General features: G+C 38.3%; 3 protein-coding genes across 4 annotated transcripts; all 3 read left to right on the top strand.

Moving 5' to 3' along the window:
• The first annotated feature begins 279 nt into the window (after nt 1–279).
• LOC135787287 (uncharacterized) lies at nt 280–5,567 on the top strand. Of its 2 annotated transcripts, none has more exons than XM_065297151.1 (2): nt 280–432; nt 2,087–5,567. In XM_065297151.1, the coding sequence occupies exon 2, from the start codon at nt 2,230–2,232 to the stop codon at nt 3,796–3,798; it is 1,569 nt and encodes a 522-aa protein (XP_065153223.1). In that variant the 5' UTR covers nt 280–432; nt 2,087–2,229; the 3' UTR covers nt 3,799–5,567. The 2 variants fall into 2 exon arrangements, with proteins under 2 accessions (XP_065153223.1, XP_065153224.1); XM_065297152.2 differs by lacking the exon at nt 280–432 and adding an exon at nt 494–859.
• A 671-nt stretch (nt 5,568–6,238) lies between these two features.
• Nucleotides 6,239–9,437, top strand: LOC135787289 (toll-like receptor 4). The gene is made up of 3 exons (XM_065297153.1): nt 6,239–6,822; nt 6,984–7,150; nt 7,223–9,437. The coding sequence occupies exons 1-3, from the start codon at nt 6,760–6,762 to the stop codon at nt 9,435–9,437; spliced, it is 2,445 nt and encodes an 814-aa protein (XP_065153225.1). The 5' UTR covers nt 6,239–6,759.
• Nucleotides 9,438–12,237: 2,800 nt separating this feature from the next.
• On the top strand, nt 12,238–14,896 carry LOC135787628 (toll-like receptor 4). The gene is made up of 3 exons (XM_065297562.1): nt 12,238–12,328; nt 12,442–12,608; nt 12,682–14,896. The coding sequence occupies exons 1-3, from the start codon at nt 12,257–12,259 to the stop codon at nt 14,894–14,896; spliced, it is 2,454 nt and encodes an 817-aa protein (XP_065153634.1). The 5' UTR covers nt 12,238–12,256.
• The last annotated feature ends 7,881 nt before the right edge of the window (nt 14,897–22,777 follow it).

Below are 22,777 nucleotides of genomic sequence, written 5' to 3'. Positions count from 1 at the left end.
GTGTATGGTATGTATGTTTGTACAGGCCAGACTTAAAATGATCAAGTAAGTTACCAAAATTCCTGCTCATCATTTTCATTGGTCTGAACAAAGCTAAAGAAACAATTTTTCTCATTCATTCGTTCTCTCAAATATTAATAAAATTTGTAAGGTAAGATTATTTGTAGGCCTGTGCTGAAGATGCCTTACGCCAGGTCACCAGGGAGTGCTCGTTTACCCATTTCTTCTACGCTTTTTTTTGGCGCATGCGCTCAAACATACTTGGCGCCAGATGATCCGTGGCGCCGTCTTGCAACGTACGTACGCACGCAGAAGAGTGACAGAGTGCAAACCGCAGCCAGGCAGCGCAGACACAAGAGCAGGAAGATCTTTAGGCCGCCGAATGCACCGAGACTCCTAGCAGCGCAAAAGATACAACAAAAAAGGAAAGAGGTCGGGCTTTTTTTTGTTAAAATTGCATATATATGTACTCACGAACGCTTAATGTTTTTGTCCGGGGGATTATCCTTGCTATTATAGCAAGCTAATTAGCGTGCTATATTTGTGTCAGGGTTGTTATGTAACTAGCTTAACACAATCATTCCTAAAATATATTGCGTCTCGTATAAATTTGGAAAGCTGTTTTTTACGAGATGCGGTGTGGACGTCACGAAGTCCGGAGGTTTGCTATAGATAGCAATGGCGTCAGCTAGTGTTCCGCGACCGAGGCAGCTTAGCACGACAACAGGCCAGTGTTGTTTCACGCAGCTAAAAATCTGCTAAGACTATAGCATGTTACGCGCAGCATATAGCATCCAAACGCTTGTGACAAGTCTCGTAGGATGACTTACAACCACACATTATGTTGAATACTTTTAAGGTATGTATTTATTTCGACGCCACAAAACAAAAACGCGTTACATGTTATGTAAGAAGGGGGGCGCCTTTCCCGGGCTTTCGCGAACTGCGCCCGTCTGCGGTTAGCCATCTTAATTAGCCAATAACTAAAGAAGTTGATCTTGTTCAGTGTTTGGAGCGCGACGGTCACGGTTTTCACACAAATAAACGAGTTAACTTAATCTATGACCAAATTATTTGCGATTCCTCGCGTCGAGTGTCGCCTCGGCGCGTGCTTACATGGCTCTGAGGGGCGGAAGCTACTCGCGGCGGCCATTTTAGAGCTAGTTAGCTGTTACAACCACTGGTGCACAAGATGCCCACCATCGTACTTTACCGATGCTGTCGTATCAGCCTTTATATAACTTGACACCACCAGGAAGGTGATTACTACTAATAAATACGCAGTAAAGTTTTGAATTAAAGACAATCCGCCAGTTTTGTGTTTATAATCAAGCTCGACTGCCTGTTAGCCAGCTAGTTAGCAGATAATGCATGCTCAAGGAAGCTAACTAGCAGCTATTTAGCCAGCTAACCTAGCCAAAACTGACAGATTGGCTGTCTGGATAAGAAAGTTGTAAATATTGAACTAGTTGATTTTTATTTAAAGGATTTATAAAGAGGTTAGTTGTAGTTAAGCGTGGTTCTTTTGGCAATGGATGTCATTTTTGAAATACTTGAGGAAATGTAAAGTAAGATCTGTTCAGTCATGTATACATAGCCTGGCAAGTTAGCCAAATAAAAACAGTCCATGGGCTAATCTTAGCCATTTTTAGCCACACAGATTTGTGCTAACTTAGCTTTGCATGTAAACAAACGTGAGACTGAGCTAGAAACTTAATTTTACAAACTATAACTATATTTTTACAGCTCAGTTCTTGATCTAGACAGCTTCTCTTTCTGTCATAAAGGGATTTGCTTATGTATCTTGTGAACGTATTCAGTTCTTGCACTGCTTATGTTTGAACTTGACCAAACACTAATGTGGAAACTGTCTGAATAGTTGAAACTATGATTATTTGATACATTAAGTAGAAGTAGTTTATGTAGTGTTAAATTATTTCATGTAGTCTCTTTTCTGTATGCATGTATTAAAGTTTTAATCTTTCACAAACATGAGTAATGAACATTTTGATGGATAGATGTTCATATCTAAAATGTTGCATTTTTATTATGCAGAGACATTTAAACATTTCATGTCTTCCAACAGGCAGGACTCATCCTGACTCGAAACCGACCGAGCCTGAACCAAGCAACTCTTCAAGATTCTTTGCAAGAAAGCGGTGCTCTTTGAGCAACGCTAAGTTTCACTTAAACGGAAAAACGGAAGTCGTCAGGCTGGAGTGTGTCCTGATGGCCGAGTCAGAGACTGACTGTGACACACCAGGTCTCGATACGTTGGGATCTGAGTGTGTCATAGCCCATACGCAAGTCGGTGACTTGCATTATGGGGCAGAAACTGAGATTATGACTCAAGAGGACAAACGACTCGACTTGGAAGCTATTCATGGCGATTTAGGAGCGGTGACGTGCGTGGACGTGGTAACGGAGACGGACCATGACTACATTAAATCCGAAATACACCACGATCACCATCAGTACTTCAGCACTGCTGAAATTAAAGGCGAGCATTTGCTCGGCGAGGTGCTGTTGAAGACCGAGATCGGTGGAGATCATATCGTGAAGGTGGAGTCGGACCATGGAGGGGAACTTACGGTGGAGTCAGAGAACGGCATTATTATTCACGAAGCCCAGGGCCTGCAGTGCAGTGAATGCGGTGAGATTTTTGGGAGCATGACGGATCTCCACGAACATTTCGAAATCCATAAAGCCACCCACCCATACATTTGCGTCCACTGCGGGGAGAGCTTTGCCATTGAGGCAAGCCTCAGAAGTCACATGAAGATTCACATGAAACTTGATAAAAGTTATACCACTGGTCTTGAGATGGTTGGTAAAGGAGTCATCGACGCATTCAGCTTGAAACCACACCAGATGATGCACTCTCCCGAAAAGCCACACAGATGTTCAGAGTGCGGTAAAAGCTTCGCGGCCGCCATCACTCTCCGAGAGCACATGAAAATGCATTCTGAGGACAAACCCTACAAATGCACCCAGTGCAGAAAAAGCTTCATGCGCAGACGCCACCTTAAGAAACATCAAGAGATGCATGCCCGCGACAAGCCGTTTACCTGCGTTCAGTGCGGAAAAGGTTTTGCCACGGCTTCCAATCTCAAACAGCACCAGAAGACCCACGTCGGCGACAAGCCAAACAGATGCGCCCAGTGCGGTAAATGTTTCGCGTCTGCGTCCACGTTACGAGAGCATATGAGAATTCACTCAGGAGAGAAGCCCTACAAGTGCAACCAATGTAGGAAGAGCTTCGTCAGAAAACGCCATCTCAAAAAGCACCAGCTGGTTCACCAGGGTGGAAAGCCCTACCGGTGCTCTCAATGCGACAAGGGTTTCAACCATTCCTCTTCCTTGTCCAGACATCACAAGGTCCATCTGGAGGCAAAGATGTACGCCCAGGGTGATAAGGAGTTCCCCTTTGATGCTCAAATAAAGAGAGAGATGCATGCAGGTGAAAAGCCATATAGCTGCAGCCATTGTGAGAAGAGCTTCAATCACTCGTCGTCGTTGTCCAGACACCAGAGAACTCATTCGGATGGCAAGTCGTACACCTGTGCTCAATGCGGGAAGCGGTTCAATCATTCTTCCTCTCTTGCGAGGCACCAACGGGTTCATTTGGAGAAAACTACGTATAGTGCAATGTCACCAGGAAAGGGATTCCCTCACACTACCATCTTGAAACAGAGAATCCTTCAGAGTGAAAAACCATACAGGTGCGCTCAGTGCGGAAAGGGTTTCAATCATTCATCCTCTCTGTCGAGGCATCACCGAATTCATCTTACTCAGTAAAATCTTATCCCTTCCCATGTGTGATGTTTTAGTGCTTATAGCACCCTTGATTCAAGAGAGCATGATGATGATGATGATGATGATAAAGGGTATGGTAAAAGATGCAAGAAAATGCAAAACGGACTGGCTCTAAAGGAACTCTTTATTCTGAATTTGTCCTTTTAACTTTTCAAGAGCAATGATTGACACTGAAAACATGAAGAAACCCCATTTGTACAGATTGACTCGATACACCAAAATGTTCCAGAATGAAAAATGTATGATTAAAACCGTAGATGAAATTTGAGAATCATTCATTACTGACTTGTGTTAGTCATGTTGTGTGGCTTCTGGACGCTTTCGGGAATTTAGGTCTGGCACAGTCTTGAACGGAGTGTAAGGTCAAGTCGGTTTTGAATGGCAGATAATTGAGTGAATAGCAACTAGCCACTCCCCTAGTCCGTATCATTACCTGTCTCTGTATCATTATTGGTTCAAGAATCTGATATCACCTGTAAATACGTGTTGATTTTCTTTTATATAGATATGTATAGGTAAGTAGTGTGCTGTTTTCTGAAAAAGAGCATTTTTGATGTATTATCCAGTTAGTCTTATCCATCTCTTGTAAGTAAAATGGGATGGTGCTTTAAGGGGATGTCACTAGTTTTGAATGAGCGGTCTTAAAATTTAAGGCACAATAATTATTATAAACCCCTTATGATGCCAACTATTTGAAGTGGCATCACTGTTATTAACCTGACTAATCTGCAGCAGTGGGATTATAGGAGCAAAACAACAAGGTGGGAAAAGTAACTGTTGAGTAAGGTATGGACTTTGCACCTAATGGTTTTTTCTTCGGGGTGTCAGGTAATTTTGCTTAAAGGGGGTTGAGCTAACAATATTATCATATGCATTGTTTGTAAGGGAATTTGGTTAATCTTTATTTGGCTATTGTTTAAAAATAAAAAAATGTAATAAAAAATAAACGTGGGGCAGACTAAGTATTCCCTCAGACATAAACAGTGCTTCTCCCTCTTGCCCACCTCTATGTTACCAATGGCTGGCTGTATATTACAAAGCTTTGCCCAGCCATTGTTATTGTCAGATCGCAATGTAAAGCATTTAGTTGTATTCTGGATACACTTTATGGAGTATCAACATTTATGAATAATAGATTGTGTATACTTTAATGCAAATACAAAATATAGCTTGCTTTTCAAAAATTTTTGATTTCCTTTGTTTTCCCCAAATTCCATGCTTTCTATTTACAGTTGCGTATGGAGATCTTTTACAAACGGATGTATTTTTTTAATAAGGTCTGGGTAATATGAAAGGGAAATGAAAGGAAAAAATGTTTTTATGGGAGTGTATATTGAATTGAAACTATTCTTTCTTTTCCATTGGATAACAGTTGTGCTTAATCATGTAGCATAGGTTTCTTCATTGTGTTAGTTAGGTGCCTTATTGCATGCCGTGTAGAAATGTATGCTGAGCTATAATAAGACAAAAAAAAAGAGGTTTCGGCTCCTTCCCCTTAGTTTCTTTACATGCTAATCAATGTTTTAATTTGATTTTTTTGCTTCTCTGTACATGAATGTTTACACTGTTACTGTCTTTTTAATTTTTTGTCTGTCAACTAGCCTCTTACTAGGCTTAGAGGTTAAAGTTACAATGCCATTGATCCACATGTTGATTGCCCTCTATAGTGATAAATTCTTGTCCCGTTTGTCTATCTCCCCCATCTTTGAGTGGCTCACATATATGGTTAAATAAAGGCTGTTGACTATCAACAGGTTCATATTGTTTCTTTAAAACAAGCGCCTAAATGTGTTTACTCATCAAGGCTTATTGTATTTAATATTTGGGGCAGTAAACTTGAATGATTTTTATTCAAAAATGAATTGTTCTATTTTTAAAGTGTTACAGCTGGAATCAAATTTAGGAGCTTAAGTTGGAAACAGGGACATTTTGATGTTTGGGGAGACCAAATAAGGTCTCTGTGTGCAACACATAAAAAAAGTATGTTACATTTGTATGCAACGCCCTCTGCTGGCAGCTCTAAACTGCTCATATTTTGTGTGTCACCTGTGTTAAAGGGGCTACATTAGTGCAAACGCTACAAATGTAAATAATTTAAATATACATCATGTTGCTTTAATTGGACTTAGAGATCTTTATATTACGTTTGTTAAAATAGTCAATGAACATTATCATTAGCAAGTATTTCTTAATTAACATTATTAAATGTAATTTTATTTCATGATATATATATATATATATATATATATATATATATATTGCATAAAAGTTATATATAGTAATCACGCTGTAAAAAATTATATATCAACATATTTTTGTTACTTAAACTTAAATTAAGTTAAACAATTTTAACCTGTTTTAAAGTGTCAACTTTAAATCAAAACTTACAAATAGGTTAAATTGCCAAAGTTTTTTTTTTAAATGCACATATAAATTAAATAAAATAGAATTTATAGTTACTAGATCACTATAGTAAAATACTAGTTATTATACAACCGCTGCAATTATTTAAAATTTTTCCAAATTAGGCATAGGCTTTCTGATGAGTTAAAAGTTTATGTAAATAATGACACGATGGACTTTAATAACCATGCAACAGGAGCATGAAAATATGCCAAATTAAGCCATGCAGCCTAATTTTCATTTGTAGTTCCAGGCAGGTTGATTATGTTAAATATCACAAAAACATAAAAAAAAATGTCCAATAATTTTTTTTATCATAATCATAATTGACATTAACTAACAAAACACACAACCTCATGTTATGAGTTCACATTTTATTATCCAATAGCCACTGTTTAACAGATGTAGAAAAGGAAACAAAAGGTCCAATTGTCACTGAAGTAATCTTACAGACAGTTCTCTTTATTTAAAACCATTTGTTCCTCATATTCAACAAATTGGCAAAAACTAACAGTTTATGACAGCATCTAGGTACTTACAATGAATTTCTTTACTGTAAGTGCTTTTCTGTGCTTAATTGGTGCTGTTGAATTGTGCAAAAATGTAAGTTTTCTCAATTAAATTTGTGTTTTTATACATTTGTTAAGTTTGGTATGTAGTTTTTAATTAATACTTGTAAAATTTGACAATGCACACAAGTAAGTTTTCTTAAATTATAGATTGTTTACCATTGAACTTACTGGTTTTATTACTACCAACCTTAGATTAATGAGAATCTGCATTACTCCTGTATGGGAAGAAACCTCAGCTATATACCAGCCAGTATACCCTCCTCTGTTCAAACACTGGATTTCAGTTTTAATGTCTTGAGATACTTACAGAAGACTGTATTCCCGGCTTTCACCTTTCTGCAAGTTCTTGATCTTTCAAGGTAAGTCATACATTTGTCATCTAAATCTCAGTTGTGATAGAAGTGAAAGTAAATTAACATTTTTTCTTTCAGATGCAACATCATACACATTGAAGACGATGCTTTCTACAATGTGAAGAATTTGACAACTTTGATTCTCACTGGGAACCCTGTTACACATTATGGAGTTGATTGCTTTAATATTTTACATAATCTACAGCGACTGGTTCTTGTTGATGTCGGTCTCACTTCCCTACAGTTTCATATGAACAATCTGACCAAACTACAGAAACTTAAAGTTGGGACAAATAACCTTCAGTCCATGACTCTCCCTGCATTCATGAGCAGTTTTACAGACTTCAGTGTATATGATCTACATGCTAATAATATATCCATCATAAAATCTGATCACACCATTGTACTGCGAGAGATTGGCAGAAACATGACATTAATACTCTGTGGGAATCCTTTATTATACATTGAACCAGGAGCTTTCAAAGACATTTATCTGAGAGAGCTGGATATACGATCTGCATTTGTTTCATCTGCTGCTCAAGAACTTGGTCTGAAAGCTCTTTATGGACTTCATGTCAGGAGACTAATATTGGGAAACTACGAGGGCACGTATAGCTTCGAATCATTGGATAATGAGCTTTTAGATGGCATTTGCTCTATTTATTTCCAGGAGATATATTATTACACATCAGAAAGGCCTGATAAGCAAATTCCCATTTTTCAGTGCATGGTTAATGCCACAAATATAACAGTAAAACGTGCTTACATTCCTCAAATGGAGTATGTGCGTTTTCATAAACTCAAGGATCTTTATTTAATTTCCAGTTTATTATTGGCTTTGCCTGGTCAACAACTTTCACATCTCCATACTTTAGAAAGACTTGTGATAACAGACTCTGCACATATCCGCGGTGGCACCTTTACTGACATGCCTAAACTTCACTATCTGGATCTGAGCTCTAACAAACTGACATTCGATTGCTGCATAACACTGCTGTCTGGCACACCTCAAATCAAATACTTGAATTTGAGTTTAAATGCAGAAATCGGATTTCCCTTGGGAGGATTTAATGGTCTTGAATCCCTTGAGATTTTGGATATCCACCATACAAGGGTTTTAGATATTGGACACTTTTCACTTTTGTCTAACTTGAAGGATTTGAGGTATCTGGATTTGTCCTTTTCAAGCATCACATTTGAGAACACACTTTGCTTTTTTGGGCTGATCAGTCTGAATGTTCTTAAGATAGCTGGTAATAGTTTTCACAGTGATGTGTCAAGATATTTATTTAATAATCTTACACATTTAGAGTATCTTGATATGTCATATTGCCACATTGACAAATTACATCCAAGCTCTTTCAAAGATCTTCAAAGGCTTAAGATTTTGCATCTCAGTGGAAACAAGTTAATGACTATAGATTTTCTGACCAACACAAATCTGAAGAAATTAACATCAGTTTATCTAAATCAAAACAGCATTACTAGTATCTCACTTGGTGTTCTCCAGAAGTTGCCCACAAACCTTTCAGTGTTTGGTTTGTCCTTTAACCCCATCGACTGCTCCTGCACTCACACAGATTTTATTTTGTGGATCATCAATCATCAGCAGATGTTGGATCAGCCACATAACATGTTATGTAAAACCCCTTCACCGAGCTCAGATTTTACAGTAACTGATTTTGACATTAACAGCTGTGTGCACAGAACCAAACTCACAATTGTTTTATTGATATGTTTTGTGTTGGTAGTGGCTGTTTTATCAGTCCTGGTTTATAGGTTTCAGTTTTATCTGAAATACTCCTGTGTACTACTGAGAGGTTACAGGTCAGCCAGACAACAAGAATTTGCCTATGATGCATTTGTGATTTTTTCAAGCTATGATGAAATGTGGGTCATGAATGAACTGATGGAAAATCTGGAAAATGGAGTTCCACCTATTCAGCTTTGCCTTCACATGCGGGACTTTGAAGCCGGAAAATCCATCGCCTCCAACATTATTGATGAAGGAATAATGGGTAGCCGTAAAGTCATTGTGGTTGTGTCTCAACACTTCATTAACAGTGATTGGTGTCGCTTTGAGTTTGAAATAGCTCAGTCCTGGTTTGTGATGGAACGCAATGCCAACATCATCATCATCATTCTGGAAGATGTGGAGGAGAGGAAGACTAAGAAAGTGTTTGGTCTTCATAAACATCTGAAGAAGAACACATACCTGAAGTGGAGTAGAGACCCGCTGAGTAAAATGAGATTCTGGATTCGACTCCGGAAAGCGATTATTGCCACAAAATAATAAATTGCATATAATAAATGTAGTTTGATACATTTTTTATTTAATTTTATGTAAGAATTAACCGATGATGTTTATTAGGGGGTCAAGCACAATTTGTGTTGCTCATAACCTTACCTACCTTACAAAATTGGAATCCGTGGCTCAAGACGATTTGATTTTCATCATGAAAAATGAATATTTTTCGTCATTTTGGCCAAAAACTACTTTTGCGAACTAGAGTTGATTGAACAAAAAATATTCTTTTGAGTTTGATTATCAACCATTATCAAAAAAGTTAAACTTTCGACTAACCACCGAAATGCCACACCCAAACATTTAATGGGGCATAGCCTCTTTGACTTAATTGGCTATAACTAAGGACAGGAATGAGAAATCAACACAAACTCTGTACACACGGGTATGGGCCCAATCTGGGATCACATGCAAAAACTGGGATCACATGCAAAAACTGCTTGACCACTCATTGGCACAAGTTAAGGTGACATGACCTCAAACAATAATAGCTGTAACTACAGAAATCTTGTACCAATCGACTAGAACCTTGGCAAGTCTGGTCTTTGAACAAGGTACCGTCAATGGTTAAAAGGACTTTCACTTAGTTTAAAAAACATGGCTGCCATCAACCAATGAAGTTCATGCAGCTATTAGACAAGGTCAATCAGAATGAAACTCGTTGGGCCGGTTTGACTCTTGATCCCAAAGCTCTGTGCAAAGGATGAACAAATATCGGCCACCAGGGGCTCTATCATGTTTTTTCAGTGTTTAAGTGATTGTGTATTATGCAGTGTTTAAGATATTAACAAGATACTCATCATTGGATAGATCATTTGATAGATCTCCCAATTCTGAACAACTTTGCCTTAAGAACCACTGGTCTCAGTCAAATCATTTGTTAGATATATGTTGGGTTTTCTGGCGATCGGAACCAATCCAGTGCAGAAACATTCTTTAGACACTGAATATCAATAGTTGTCAAAAAAAGTTGAACATTCGACTCATCGTCACAACACCACCTCCAAATATTCGAAGTGGTGTGGGCACTTTTACTTAAATGGCTGTAATATATGATAGGTATAAAATATTAACACCAAACTTGGTACACTTATGTATGGACCCAGTCTGAGGGAATGTAAGATTGAAAATATAGGAATTTATTTCACAACCCCCATTTCCATCCTGTACCATCTGCATTCATTGTGCTCATTGACTTTAGGTAGAGTCGTTTATCCAGTAGTGGGGGTTAAAGGTGATCTTCTGATTGGTCAGTTTGAATGTATCATGTTAGTTTTAATCACATGGTCAAGGTATAGAGGATAAAGGACAATAATTTTTATCTCTGCATCAGAATATCATAAAGACATAGTGATGGGCTCTTTTGAGTCATGTTAACATTATTGTAACATTTTGTGTCCCGAATTTTGCCACGGCAAGCAACACTTTACATTTTCTTCAGAAAATGTACCTATCTAGTTACATGTTAGTGTTCCAAATTTTAAGTAGATTAACAATGCAGAATATCTACACAGGCATGCTCTTAAAGGTATCAAGGTCTTACAAACACTTGCAGCTGTATTTTCATGTTGTCTTCAGTCTGTATTCAGGCAAACTCTATAAAATGATTTGTTTGTTGTAGATACTTCAAACAAAGGGCTTTGTGCACATTTAAATGATGCATTTCAAAATGAATAACTTGAATAAACAAAACAGAGAAGTGAGAGTTGGATGCCCTCTTGTACAAGACAATAGAGTGTAAACAGATCTTTAAACGCTGTAGTGAAATAGATGTTATAGATAATAGATTTAGTTTTCTGTGAGTTACTTTGTTGTTTAATCACTCTTTTGGCATATAATCAACCCTTAAGTTGCATTTCATCTGTAAAGTAAATAATTAAGAAACTGATGTGATGGTTACATGCAAGTAAACAACTGCTTACCCTTAAATAGCAAATTAAAAGGTTCCTAAAATGATCATCTGATCCTGGGTGCCATGTCCTCGCGATTATTTTATATACTCAGGTATTTTTCAGTTGTTCTCTATTTAAATAAATGTAAACCCAATGGAAAACATTTTAGGTACTCATGTTTTGTTTTTTGTATCATTGTCACTCAACGTGACTGTATCAAAGTTGAAATTGTTTGGTTAACACAATGAAGCTTTATTTTACTAAGTGTCATAACAAAATTAATATTTGTTCGTACAAATAATATCATGACCAATAAATTGCTGGATTCTTGGCTTTAACCTAAGGTACTAACTGAAAATAAAGTAGCGTATGTATTTCTTTATTCCTTAAGACTCACACACATGAGACAGTAATGCCCTACACCCTTTAGAGTTCTCACTTCAAGTGTTCTGTACTTCAGAGCGAATGGCCATACTGATGCTCACTGGGACTTTGGCATTTTTACTTGGAAGACAGAACTTCCTTTTCTGTATTGGCTATATTGAATATTCCCAACAGTCTCTTTCATTTTTTGTATGAAAATGGGGATTTGTCTCCATACTCTACTGTACTGTTTCTGGTGGTTTAGTGTTGGTCTGCAATGCTGTGTCTGTATCCACTAGTGATACCGTTGGACAAATTGTTATTTTTATACCACCTGATTTCAAATTTTGTAACAAATCGTTTTTTTTATTTATTTTCTAATTAGTTTTTTTAAGAGGTGCTGCCTCCCACACCCACTTGGGTGTTATGCCACTGACTGCCATTCACCTGTAGTTCCTCTTTGTTAAAACAATGACATTTGTTCCTCATATTTGGAAAATTCTACCAAGTCTGACTCATATATCTATGACAGATAGAGATAAGAGCATCAAGATGAATTACTTTTCTCTAAGTGCTTTTATCATGATGTTTATTTCTGTAGGTGCTGGAGAATCATGCACACAAGTAAGTAATCTTAAATTATAGATTGTTTACCATTGAACTAACTGGTTTTATTACTTATCCAGTTGTTTTCTTTAAAATGTCAAAAAATTTGATATGAAATTTTCCAACCTTAGATTACTGAGAATCTGAATTACTCGTGTATGGGAAGAAACCTCAGCTATATACCAGCCAGTATACCCTCCTCTGTTCAAACACTGGATTTCAGTTTTAATGTCTTGAGATACTTACAAAAGACTTTATTCCCGGTTTTCTCCTTTCTGCAAGTTCTTGATCTGTCAAGGTAAGTCATACATTTGTCATCTAAATCTCAGTTGTAATAGAAGTGAAAGTAAATTAAAATTCTTTGCTTTCAGATGCAACATCATACACATTGAAGACGATGCTTTCTACAATGTGAAGAATTTGACAGCTTTGATTCTCACTGGGAACCCTGTTACACATTATGGAGTTGATTGCTTTAATATCTTACATAATCTACAGCGACTGATTCTTGTTGATGTCGGTCTCACTTCCCTACAGTTTCATATGAACAATCTGACCAAACTACAGGAACTTAAAGTTGGGACAAATAACCTTCAGTCCATGACTCTCCCTGCATTCATGAGCAGTTTTACAGACTTCAGTGTATATGATCTACATGCTAATAATATATCCATCATAAAATCTGATCACACCATTGTACTGCGAGAGACTGGCAGAAACATGACATTAATACTCTGTAGGAATCCTTTATTATACATTGAACCAGGAGCTTTCAAAGACATTTATCTGAGAGAGCTGGATATACGATCTGCATTTGTTTCATCTGCTGCTCAAGAACTTGGTCTGAAAGCTCTTTATGGACTTCATGTCAGGAGACTAATATTGGGAAACTACGAGGGCACGTATAGCTTCGAATCATTGGATAATGAGCTTTTAGATGGCATTTGCTCTATTTATTTTCAGGAGATATATTATTACACATCAGAAAGGCCTGATAAGCAAATTCCCATTTTTCAGTGCATGGTTAATGCCACAAATATAACAGTAAAACGTGCTTACATTCCTCAAATGGAGTATGTGCGTTTTCATAAACTCAAGGATCTTTATTTAATTTCCAGTTTATTATTGGCTTTGCCTGGTCAACAGCTTTCACATCTCCATACTTTAGAAAGACTTGTGATAACAGACTCTGCACATATCCGCGGTTGCACCTTTACTGACATGCCTAAACTTCAGTATCTGGATCTGAGCTCTAACAAACTGACATTCGATTGCTGCATAACACTGCTGTCTGGCACACCTCAATTAAAATACTTGAATTTGAGTCTAAATGCAGAAATCGGATTTCGCTTGGGAGGATTTGATGGTCTTGAATCCCTTGAGATTTTGGATATCCACCATACAAGGGTTTTAGATATTGGACACTTTTCACTTTTGTCTAACTTGAAGGATTTGAGGTATCTGGATTTGTCCTTTTCAAGCATCACATTTGCTAACATATACTGCTTTTTTGGGCTGATCAGTCTGAATGTTCTTAAGATAGCTGGTAATAGTTTTCACAGTGATGTGTCAAGATATTTATTTAATAATCTTACACATTTAGAGTATCTTGATATGTCGTATTGCCACATTGACAAATTACATCCAAGCTCTTTCAAAGATCTTCGAAGGCTTAAGATTTTACATCTCAGTGGAAACAAGTTAATGACTATAGATTTTCTGACCAACACAAATCTGAAGAAATTAACATCAGTTTATCTAAATCAAAACAGCATTACTAGTATCTCACTTGATGTTCTCCAGAAGTTGCCCACAAACCTTTCAGTGTTTGGTTTGTCCTTTAACCCCATCGATTGCTCCTGCACTCACACAGATTTTATTTTGTGGATCATCAATCATCAGCAGATGTTGGATCAGCCACATAACATGTTATGTAAAACCCCTTCACCGAGCTCAGATTTTACAGTAACTGATTTTGACATTGACAGCTGTGTGCACAGAACCAAACTCACAATTGTTTTATTGATATGTTTTGTGTTGGTAGTGGCTGTTTTATCAGTCCTAGTTTATAGGTTTCAGTTTTATCTGAAATACTCCTGTGTACTACTGAGAGGTTACAGGTCAGCCAGACAACAAGAATTTGTCTATGATGCATTTGTGATTTTTTCAAGCTATGATGAAATGTGGGTCATGAATGAACTGATGGAAAATCTGGAGAATGGAGTTCCACCTATTCAGCTTTGCCTTCACATGCGGGACTTTGAAGCCGGAAAATCCATCACCTCCAACATTATTGATGAAGGAATAATGGGTAGCCGTAAAGTTATTGTGGTTGTGTCTCAACACTTCATTAACAGTGACTGGTGTCGCTTTGAGTTTGAAATAGCTCAGTCCTGGTTTGTGATGGAACGCAATGCCAACATCATCATCATCATTCTGGAAGATGTGGAGGAGAGGAAGACTAAGAAAGTGTTTGGTCTTCATAAACATCTGAAGAAGAACACATACCTGAAGTGGAGTAGAGACCCGCTGAGTAAAATGAGATTCTGGATTCGACTCCGGAAAGCAATTATTGCCACAAAATAATAAATTGCATATAATAAATGTAGTTTGATACATTTTTTACTTCATTTTATATAAGAATTAACCGATGATGTTAATAGGGGGTCAAGCACAATTTGTGTTGCTCATAATCTTACCTACCTTACAAAATTGGAATCTGTGGCTCAAGACGATTTGATTTTCATCATTAAAAATGATTATTTTTCGTCATTTTGGATTTTGGCCAAAAACTACTTTTGCGAACTTGATTGAATGAGAGTTGATTGAACAAAAAATATTCTTTGGAGTTTGATTATCAACCATTATCAAAAAAGTTAAACTTTCAACTAACCACCGAAATGCCACACCCAAACATTTAATGGGGCATAGCCTCTTTGACTTAATTGGCTATAACTAAGGACAGGAATGAGAAATCAACACAAACTCTGTACACACGGGTATGGGCCCAATCTGGGATCACATGCAAAAACTACTTGACCACTCATTGGCACAAGTTAAGGTGACATGACCTCAAACAATAATAGCTGTAACTACAGAAATCTTGTACCAATCGACTAGAACCTTGGCAAGTCTGGTCTTTGAACAAGGTACCGTCAATGGTTAAAAGGACTTTCACTTAGTTTAAAAAACATGTCTGCCATCAACCAATGAAGTTCATGCAGCTATTAGACAAGGTCAATCAGAATGAAACTCGTTGGGCCTGTTTGACTCTTGATCCCAAAGCTCTGTGCAAAGGATGAACAAATATCGGCCACCAGGGGCTCTATCATGTTTTTTCAGTGTTTAAGTGATTGTGTACTATGCAGTGTTTAAGATATTAACAAGATACTCATCATTAGATAGATCAGGATAGATCATTTGATAGATCTCCCAATTCTGAACAACTTAAGAACCACTGGTCTCAGTCAAATCATTTGTTAGATATTTCACTCCCTCCAGGAAATAAACGACACCGTTGTTCTGATTACTGATGGATTTATTGCCTTGTCATCCATTTCTCCGTCATCACATTAACCGGCAATGAAAACCACCGTCAAACTACAGTATGACAATGTAAAAGACAAACACGTTGACATATGCTATAAAACGTAAGTACAAATACACTTGGCCAATTCAAACGTAATATACACATACCTCGCTGGCTGCATATAACCAAGAGGGAATGAGTTCCCTTGAACTACCCGTTCAAAACACAAAAATGAGACACATCTTCTTTAATCCTTTGCTTAAAACACAAAAGGAAAAAAAACATCTTTAGTTATTTGCTCAAATACGAGTAAGTCTTATAGTACACGTAACTCTTTTAATACACGAACGGAGAAAATAACTTCTCACCAGAACCTTTCCTGTTGCACCTGAAAAAATGTCCGTGTGCAACGCAAACTCGTTAGTTCCTCGTTAACGTCAGCACTCATTATTCATGAAAAGACTTAATTTAACAAACATATTAAATAACAGAAATAATATGTATGACAGTTATACTCCCACCAAATGACTATTTTGTCATTTCACCTCACAATTTAAACCCTTTCACACTTTAATTTCAACCATACAGTATGCCCTTAAAACTTACAGTAACATAAAATACTGTATTTATGAAATGGCAACCATAACCTTTACTCTGCTTCAAGCAATACAACTGTCTTTTGTACAGGCCTATCAAGGTAGACTGGCTTGGTAATGCGTCTTCCCTGGCTGTCTACGGTCGAGTCACTGATCAACAATTTCACCTTTCGAACTATTCCATCAGTGCTCGGACACACCTCTGTCACCCTTGCCAACAAGGGCGTAGGTTTGATTCTGGCATTGGTGGGGACATAAATAAAATGGTCGCATTGCAAAAACTGTTTATCACCGTTTACTTGACATAAACAACAGACAACTCAGTATGCACTTTACTCAGTGACATCTGACTCGCCACCCCCGGTGCCATCCCAAATTTAATGTACTATAATAAACAATAACAATTCGTTATGTCCTAGAGCCTAATAAATAGTAACTGTTTAAGTCTTTGTAAAAAAAAAAGAAAATCACATTGTAACATATATGAATCCATATTTACTTTATAACAATGAAGAATATGCAATTAATATTTAATTCTTAATTTTGCCAAAAAAATCCCAGTGTTGAAGTTGGTATGTATATCATGCTGTTTCCTGTTTTACCATGTTGGGGTTATTTTCTTTCATGGATTAGGGACCCCCTAAATAACCTTGCTACCCCATTTACAAAAGGTTGACAAAAGTTTGCAACTCCTCAGGTTAACATGGGATTGTCGTGTATTGTTGAAAACACTGTCTTGAATCATTATGTGACACAACTTGTTCCGTATTTTGTGCATGAAACAGTTACAGTGGGTATAATAATACTTTCTTCCTCACTTACCTGTAGCCCGAATAATCACGCGCGTCTTGTTGAGTGAACTTTGGCGCGTTGTACAAAGTGAAACCATCCTATCACACGTTGCGAGTAAAGACAAGCCCATAAAGTGATGTGGTTTAAAGCAGCGAGACTCAAGAAATGCTAATCCAATCATATTAGCAATGTGAGTAGAGAGGCGGGACTAAATAAAATGCAAAGCCAATCATAGTAGCGATGTGAGTTACGGAGGCGGGCATTACAGAGAACGAAAAATGTTAACCGTTTGTGTACCACATAGAGCGTTATTTTTACAGAACGGGATTGCAAAAGATTTTTAATCACATTTAAATGATTCCTGAAAAAAAAATATAATAAGTAAAAAATAGAAAACACAAGAATAAGACGGACATCAGTGGTTATATATAAATACAGATTAATTGTTTGGTCGAAATTATTGCTAGGGACAATTCAGTCTTCCCTGAATATTGCTAGGGACATGTCCCTAGCGTCCCACCCTAAATCTACGGCCATGCTTGCCAATCTCCATTGGTTACGTGGAGAACTGTCCTCCTGCAGGATGACAATGTCATTAACCTTTGTATTTCTTTTTTCTTTCTGCCACATTTGCCTTTGCTGAAGATTAAGGAGATACTCCTTCTTCCACCTTGTCCAAAATTCGTTCGCCAAGAACTGCACCTGGCGCCATCTCTTGCGCAAGTATAGATCTGGACTCACAAACTCACCAGGAGGTGGGAATATTATGTTTGACTTCATCATGAGAATGTGATTGGGCGTGAGAGGTTCAAGGCTTGTTGGGTCATTCAAATGCTCGATTGTCAGAGGTCTGCTATTTATAATAGCCATTACTTCATACAGAAAGGTTCTGAGTGAGGCACTGTCGAGTCGTTTAGCAGACTGGTCCAGGATAACGGTCAAGACACTTCTGATCGTCCTTATTTGCCTCTCCCATACGCCTCCCATATGGCTTGCTGAAGGGAAGTTCATTATGAACTCACATCCATATTTCTTTAACTGTTCATGATCCAAATCCTTCATTGCCTTCATGAACTCTCCTCTTGCACCTACAAAGTTAGTGCCTTGATCACATCTCAACTGTCTCACATGGCCGCGTATGGCGATTAATCCACGCAATGCATTGATAAAAGCATCTGTAGTGAGGTCATCAAGCATTTCAATATGTATGGCTCTAGAGCACATACAGGTGAAAATAAGACCATACTTCTTCAGTTCTTTCCTTGCTTCCTTCACATAGAACGGTCCAAAGCAGTCTATACCACAATATGTGAAAGGAGGTGTCATTTCCATTCTTTCTTCTGGCAAATCTGCCATTTTTGGATCTTGTGTGCTCCTTCTGTACCTTCTGCATGTTGTGCACTTGTGAATATGTGAGGCAACTGCACTGCTGCATCCTATTACCCATACTCCATTGGATCGCAATTCATTTGCAGTTATTCCTCTTCCTTGATGACGCACCTTTTCATGGTAGTGCTTGATTAGCAACGACGATACATGACTCCTATTTGGCACAATGGCAGGATGCTTGACATGAGGATGAAGAACAGATCTTATTAAACATCCTCCAACCCTAAGCACATCATGTTCATCTACAAACGGACTCAGTTTGTGTAGTTTGTTTACTTTGTCTTAAGGGTTTACTTCCTTGCCTTGCTTTATACTTCTGATTTCACTGCTGAATGCTTCCCTCTGAACCAACTTGATTATAAACAGCTCTGCTTCCTTTCTTTCCTCAATACTTGTAGATCCACTTACTTCCCCCTTGATCTGCTTAGCATGGCGCTTTAGAAAGGCAATAGCCTTCACAGCTCTTTTCCAGTCAGAGAACTTTGTTAAGCGGTCTAACAATGACCTCTCCTCCTTCAACTTGGTGGTGAGCACCATGGCCTTTCTAAGTTCAGGATCATCATCATAGACTTCTCCCACCATAACATCTCCTCTGGGTAGATCTCTTTCCCATAAAAAATCTGGGCCAGTGAACCAATTTGAAGCAACAAGCTGATCTGCGGAGAGACCTCTCGACGCGTGATCCGCAGGTTTATCTTCAGACCTTACAAAGTGCCATTGTGCAGGATCTGTAGTGGACTTGATTCTTTGGATTCTGTTCGCTACAAACACATGAAACCGTCTGGCATCATTGTTTATGTAGCCGAGGACGACCTTTGAGTCAGTCCAAAAATGTTCTTGAAGACCCTCTATTTCAAGCTCATTTCTGAGCATAACACTCGTTTTTGCTGCTACAACTGCAGCCGTCAACTCAAGCCGTGGCACTGTGGTTACTTTGGTAGGAGCAACCCGTGCTTTTTCCATGACTACCCAGCAAGCAAAAACCAAGACGTTGATATGACGGCTAACTATAGACCCAATATAGACCGGCTATGAGTAACCCACTTCTACCCTAAATTGCCTTGAATTTGGTTACATGCCATTTTGGCCAAAATTACTTGAAGATGTATGATATTCCAACATGTAGGCAAAGTCAACAGGTGTTCAAGGTGTTTCCTTTCATTTGTTTTAAACTTATACATATCGTCTAGTCTTGGGCTATGGTAGACGTCTATTAGATTTTCACTGACAGCCCAAATTTAGCCTGGTTTTAGCCCAAATTGCTTGCTGGGTAGTGTGCAGTGAACATCTCCCTTGACATCGACTGCTCTGAGGTAAGTACATTCCCCATCACCGGTGACACTTGCATCAGAAAAGTGGTGAAGTTCGTACTGCTTGACATCTTTGAAGCTATCTGGGATATAACATCCTTTGATCCTTACATTAGATAAGTTTTGAAGATCTTGTAGCCAGATTTCCCATTGTGCTCTTAGCTCTAGTGGGAGCTCCTCATCCCAAGTTACCTTGTCTCGACAGAGTTGTTGTAGGATCTGCTTTCCACGTAGAATAAAGGGCGCTACGAACCCCAATGGATCGTAGATGGAAGCTACTGTAGAAAGTACTCCTCTTCTGGTATTTGGGTGTTCCTTGATGGTCACTCTGAACTGGAAGTCATCAGAGGACACACACCATTGAACGCCAAGAGCTTTTTTTATGAGTGGCTCTCCCAAAGCCATATCCATGTCTTTGACACTTTCAGCACACTCATCCTTCGGTATTGATTTCAATACCTCCTTGCTGTTGGAGACAAATTTGTGTAGTCTAAGCTTGCCTGTGCTGCAAAGGTCTCTTGCTTCCTTAATCAGTTGGATTGCTTCAGCATCAGATGTTGCACACACCAATCCATCGTCAACATAAAAATTCCTTTGGATGAACTTAACGGTGCTTGGGTTAAATTTATCCTGACCTTGAGCGGCTAGATGTTTAAGTCCAAAATTGGTCTTAATGTCACAAGGTGACTTAGGGCGGAACCAAAAATGGAGAGGAGAGGTTCCGCCCGGAGAGAATTTTTAAACGCACCCTTCACTTCCTGGTCTCCCGGGCAACGCAAATGAGGAGGGAACGAGCCACAGGTGCAGCACATTGAGGTAGCAGCTCCGATTGGAGGAAGATGTAAGGACGGGCCACTTAAATGGAGCTGTAGCAGCACACAAGAAAAGGAGTTGTTTCGGGCATGAGCTCCTTTTCATTGCCTAGGGCAGACTGAACCACACGCCCCGTCCTTGGAAGAGCCGGAGGGCGCCGTTGATCCACAAGAGCGCTTATAGCGAGAGGAAAGAGTGCGGCAGCCAGGAAAGGCGAAAAGGACGGGGCTGTACCCCTTATGCAACAAACATATACTGCAGTATATTGGAAAATATCATGTAATATATTAGGCAATATATTACCATATATCGGATTTAATATTTATATTTCCCAATATATTGTAATATATGCATAGAAAATATCATGTAATATATTAGGCAGTATATTCCCATATATAGGATTTAATATGTATATTTTCCATTATATTGCAGTATATGAATAGACCATACATGTATATATTGATACAAAATATATTGTAACCAAGACCAAAAAGGCACTATGTTTTTCCATGTAATAGTTTGTCTTTATATGATTTAATATACTGCAATATATGCAGGGGCATCGCTAGACCCCTTTAACCAGGACACATGCCCCAGTGTAAATCTTTTGTGCCCCGGTGTAAATCTCAAGTTTAAATTTTAGCAGTTAACTAGTGCAATCCTTTACAAAGATAATCGCGGCAAAAACGGATCTATATGCAATGTAGTTACCCAATTTACGCTTGTAACGAAGCAGTCGCATTGACTCGTGCACGCACGTATCCATGTCCGCGCACGTCTTGCGCTCATCCGCATTGCACACAACCGCATTCAAAAGGTGATGCCACGCGAGTGACTTAGCTTATGAAAACATGACCAGACTAAAGTAAGTTTCTAAATAATAATAATAATCTTATTTTGACTCGATCATTATTGGCTTCTTTAGATGAACATGTTTTGTGCAAAGCAGGGAAAGCGAAGCAGACAAGAGAGATGATGAGTTTTAAGGAGGTAAGACAAACTACATCCTCACCCGATCAGGTCTGAAACATTAGAGGAAAAATCTCAGGAAAACCTCGTCAAGTCTGTAGAATTGAATTGTTGCTGAGACAGATGTAAGATGTTCTTAAGATTATCTAAGTGTACTTCACTGTGCTATTTTGAGGCACCATGAATATGAACTAACATGCACTTTTAACATACTATCTCTGTATAAAAAAACTTATTTAGTTAACACTTGTATTAATCTTGAACACAACTTTTATACAAAGATGGGTTCAAGTTTACTACATACATAAATACATTTTTTAAATACATTTTTAGCACATTTTAGTTCATATTTATGGTGTCTCAAAATAGCACAGTGAAGTACACTAAGATGATCTTAAGAACATCTTAATATACTAAAAATTTGTCTTTAGTACTTCTTAAGTACAAAATTAGTAGCGAAAATAAAGCACTTAAAATACACTATGGAAGTGTACTACTTTTTCACCTTGGTTAACACATGAGTCAGTTTTGGTGAACTGTTACTTCAAAACTCTACACACAAATCCTTACATTTCTCAGTGCTTACACCATCTGGTCATATGGAAAGCACTAGCATTCAATACTGTTCACTCAAGTCAGCACAGCTTAGCAAACAATTACCAAGCTGGAAACACTAAAAGTCAAAATTGAACACACAGCAATCAGATCCTTCAATAGATACATAAAAGGGCCTGAATCTGTTCATTGAGCTTTGAAACAATGGATCCACAGAGAAATGAAGGAATAGGTCGAGGAAGAGGAGGAGGAACAGGAGGAGGGAAAGAAGAAGGACATGGTGAAGGAGGAGAAAGAGGACATGGTAAAGGAGGAGGGAGAGGACATGATGAAGAAATAGGTCGAGGAGGAGTAGGAAGAGGAGGAGGGAGAGGAAGAGGCAGAAGAGTAGGGAAAGAAGGAGGACGTGGTGAAGGAGGAGGAAGAGGACATGGTAAAGGAGGAGGGAGGGGACATGATGAAGAAATAGGTCGAGGAGGAGGAGGGAGAGGAATAGGAGGAGGGAGAGGAGGAG

Source organism: Paramisgurnus dabryanus, chromosome 20, assembly GCF_030506205.2.
Source record: "Paramisgurnus dabryanus chromosome 20, PD_genome_1.1, whole genome shotgun sequence".
Lineage (NCBI taxonomy): Eukaryota > Metazoa > Chordata > Actinopteri > Cypriniformes > Cobitidae > Paramisgurnus > Paramisgurnus dabryanus.
This window is presented reverse-complemented; position numbering and strand designations above follow the sequence as displayed.